Source organism: Chelon labrosus (genome assembly GCF_963514085.1).
Source record: "Chelon labrosus genome assembly, chromosome: 15".
Taxonomy (NCBI): Eukaryota; Metazoa; Chordata; class Actinopteri; order Mugiliformes; family Mugilidae; genus Chelon; species Chelon labrosus.
Genome location: NC_140348.1, coordinates 26,674,845 through 26,679,157, shown reverse-complemented (window position 1 = coordinate 26,679,157; position 4,313 = coordinate 26,674,845). Strand labels below are relative to the sequence as shown.

The following is a 4,313-nucleotide window of genomic DNA, read 5'->3' as shown; positions in this document are numbered from 1 at the left end:
TGTCCTAGTCTGATGTTATTTTATCTAGCTGACTTGTCTGGGTCTTTGTGTTGATATTTATACAGTAGCAAACACAATTTCACCAATAATGACAAAAAAAATTATTTATTCATTCATTCATCATTGATTGTTCACATACGTACTGAACACCTTTATCCTGCAGTTGTTTCTTCCTTCCTCCTTGCTTCACTCCAACATTTATACTGTACTAAAGGTATACTGTGTTCAACGTACACCTCAAAGCTTCATGGATATGACTGAATGACATCAGATAGATAATCTCTCTAATCTCTCAAACACCAGGATTCACACTGAACAATGGGACATGTCAACATCAGCGGAAGTTATGATGAAAACAACATCAGCTTCAACAACGATGATGGCAACTGTTTACGATACTGCACTATTAATGGCTGCTATTATGGCAAAGAGGCCTTCATCTTATATGTTTCTACATCAGTCATCATCTGCATCAGCCTTCCTTTGATCCTAGTGGTCATCTATTTACTCTCTTCTCTGGTGAGTCCATTATAACAGATGTATGTATTTATAATGATGTGTTGTGTACAGTCTGTCAGTAAATGATTGTCTTTGACTCGTCTCAGGTGTAAAAGTCTTGGTACATCTGGTTCTTAGATGGATAAATGTCTCTGATTGCAGTTTCTGTGCAGAGCCAGATGTCATATTTGGAGGAGGTGAAGTTCAGAACATGTTAACAACTGCTTTAGTTACTTTTACCAATGTTTTCCTGCAGGTCAGAAAGGATCACGGTGCTCCAGTCTACATCATCAACCTCCTCATTTCTGACATCATTCAGCTCCTCTGCTTTATTGTTAAAATGACTGATGAGTTGTCGACTGCTAAATTTGTTATTTATCATTATGGTGTGTTGTCCAGCGTTGGCTTCATGGTGTGTATCTCCCTAGAAAGGTAACTATCTGTCTGATCCAGTTTGTGTGTATCTGCGTCTGTGTGTAACCATTTTATTAGTATATAATTCTGATGCTCCTCAAAGACTGTCTATGTGTGTCTGTCTTTCATTACAGGTATTTGGTCATCGCCTGGCCGCTGTGGTACAGATTCAGACGAACCATCAAGACCTCTGTGGTGGTCTCTGTCCTAGTCTGGATCCTTCCTCTTGTTCTCATCCTCCCATTGTATTCTTTCGGTTTCTTGGAGGTCACATACACCATTTATGCAGCCTACATCCTCCTCCCCCTCCCTCTGTTCATCTTCTTCCTGGGTGGGACTCTTAAAGCCCTGTCTACATCCCTCAGTGTCCCCTCTGATGAAAAACGAAGAATTGTGTCAGTTTTGGTCGTGGTGCTGCTTATTTACACACTGCTGTTCCTGCCCACTGTCACTTGGTTAGTGGCAGGAAAAGACAGATTGAGCTCCAGCTTCATGATTGTGTCTGGCAGTCTTCTGAAGTTGAGTCCTCTTGCAGACTTAATTTTGTACATTTTCATTAGGAAAGGAACCACAGACAAGCTTCTGGCCTCACTGTGTTGTTGCAGAATGCAGTTCAGGAATCAGCAGATGAACAGCATGAATAACGACAGCATGTACACAGTCAGCGTCATGTAGGCAGGAAGTAGAAGTTTTAGTTTAGTTGTTGTAGTAGGAGGCAGTGGCCAGCAGGTGGTGCTGCAGTTCATTTCTGAGTCCTACAGATGATGCTATGTAAAATTTCCATCATTGACCATGTGCATGTAATTGTACCGGATGCTGTAGGAGAGAGGATTTTTTACATATATATATATAAGCTTTGATTGGCTTTTAACCTTTTATGCTCTACATAGGAGCCGAAAACAAGTAACAATACAGTGTAAGCCAAGATTGCACAGTCTGGAGCCTCCAGAGGAATTAATAAATACACACACATATATATGCTGGGTCAGGGGTTGGCCCAGATGTCTGTCCAGTTCTTGGCCCTGCATTTGTGGTATTCAAAGATGAAGCCTGCAGAAAGAGGCTCAGTTCTTTAATTTGTGCCCTAGCCCTGTAGCTATGGAGACATGAAAAGCAAATTAAGTATCTTACAACGTTGCCCTCTGTTCAGTACAGACTGAAGTACACAAAGAGTGCAAACACCAAAACATAATGGATCAAAGTGATTTCATACAGAAAAAATATATATAGCTCAACCTTTCTACCATGTCATTATATTAATTTTTATTTTATTGGGTTAGATGCAACGACAATTATCGATTTCTTTTAAACCAGCTGATCACGAACTGTTGTAAGCTGACACTGAGACAACAGTAGAAGAGTGTATCTGAATGTGTGATTATTATAGTTTCTGTTTGCTTAGAAAGTGAATCAGAATCATAATCAGTTTTAATGCCCAAGTATGTGCACATACAGGGAATTTGACTCCGGTAGCTTTACTCTCTTGTACATAAACACACCAACTTACATAAGTGAGAGAAAATTAAAAATAAAATAAAATAAATCTCAATCTACCCATATAAAATATAGAATAAGAGCAGATATATACACCTAACCAGGGTTTTGTACAGTGATGCTAAATAAAACTGCTGTTGATCATTGATTCAATTAAAGGTCTATATGATGTGATTCTTTTTCTCCTCCATTGATCCCTCAGTGGGGAATTCCTTCTCTCCATTTAACCCATCCATTGGTTCACACAGCAGTGTGGACTCTGATCACTTTAGTGTGTCCATGCAGGAAGAAGCAGGAAAAGAGAAATGTGATGCTGTTTTTGAGGTTGTCATTCAGCAGCTTTCCTTGTCTGAAAATAGTTTCATTTGCTCATCTTCCATGTTTAAACATTCAGTCTGTTTCTATCTCTGTGAATAAAGATGACAACAGAAAACAAACTCAGCACTTTCTACATTCTTTATTCTGTTAGTTATTGTTTTGTCATCTGTTCTATGTTTGATTGCTTTTCTTTAATTAAAATTTAAATGTTCTTTCGGGGAACCCTCCTATACAAGCCCCTTGAGGGTTTTTGGGGTTTCCCTGGCATGCCTTTATGCTCTTACCTTCTTCAATTACGTACTGTTAATGTATTTTGTATTGTTGTTGTGTTTTTATTGTATTTTATGTGCCAAATAAATGAAATGAAATGAAATGAAATGTATGTTTGTTAGTTGGGTGTTTTAGTAGAAAATCTCCCAGACGGATTGATATTGATGATGATAATGTGATATTGATAGTGACATTGTTCAGCTTGATCACTGAAACACAGTCTTAATGTGATAATCACTGACAGCTGATCATGGACTGACATATTATATTTATTAACCACATATCTGATATGTTTCCAGACCTCAACACCTTCAGCAGGTTTCATGAATCATGACTGTAACTCTGACTGGAAACACAACATGTTGTTGTTTGATGCACCAGACTAGTATCTTGATCAGACGAAATATCTGGTGAAACAAACCCTCAAACTGGATATTGATGTAAAGTCTGACAAGATCAGTTTATAGCCTTTGGTTCATCACTTCTGGTAGTTGTGGTTTTCCTAAAGATCAGCATGTCCTCAAGGTGATATTTAGATTTCCTCCTGATAAAAACCAGGAAACTAAGCTTTTGCATATCGGTAAATATGACTCATAAATATTTTAACATGAATAACAACATAACGCACACATTCAGCTTCATGTAGGCAGGAAGTAGAAGTTTTAGTTTAGTTGTTGTAGTAGGAAGCAGTGGCCAGCAGCACCATTGCCAACTGCTGTCATTTCTGAGTTCAGGTTCTTCCAAGTTCAGGTTCTTCTTAAATGTCAAAGCAGTGGCGACTCCAGAGATTTTCTGTTGCAGGTGCTATGGGGTTGCTCAACACTTAAGAGAAGGTGCTTTGAATTTTGGTGCATTTCATTATGGAGGTCGCATTGGACCACCCTTGGTATATATACACGTACATGCCCGCATTAACTATGCTCATTCCGCAAATATTTCATTCATTCATTTTCTATACTCGGTTATTCCTGTTAGGGGTCGCGGGGGTCTGCTGGAGCCCATCCCAGCTGTCATCGGGCGAGAGGCAGGGGTACACCCTGGACAGGTCGCCAGTCCATCGCAGGGCTAACACAGAGACAGACAACCGGAGTACCCGGAGAGAACCCACGCAGACACAGGGAGAACATGCAAACTCCACACAGAAAGGCCAGCCGGCCCATGGATTCAAACCGGTGACCTTCTTGCTGTGAGGCATCAGTGCTAACCACCTTTCCACTGTGCCGCCCCATTCCACAAATATATGTAAAAGTATTCAACACAAGTAAGGTTGCCAACTCCCTGAAAAAGAAATAAAGGAAACCTCATTGTCAGGGCCGGCC

At 39.9% G+C, this 4,313-nt stretch overlaps 1 protein-coding gene across 1 annotated transcript; it reads left to right on the top strand.

Moving 5' to 3' along the window:
- Positions 1 to 318: 318 nt before the first annotated feature.
- LOC311500050 (uncharacterized protein) lies at positions 319 to 2,806 on the top strand (the record flags this gene model as incomplete). The annotated part of the gene is made up of 3 exons (XM_084561225.1): positions 319 to 519; positions 755 to 930; positions 1,047 to 2,806. 3 exons carry the CDS (start codon positions 319 to 321, stop codon positions 1,585 to 1,587), a joined length of 918 nt encoding a protein of 305 aa, XP_084417351.1. The 3' UTR covers positions 1,588 to 2,806.
- Positions 2,807 to 4,313: the final 1,507 nt, after the last annotated feature.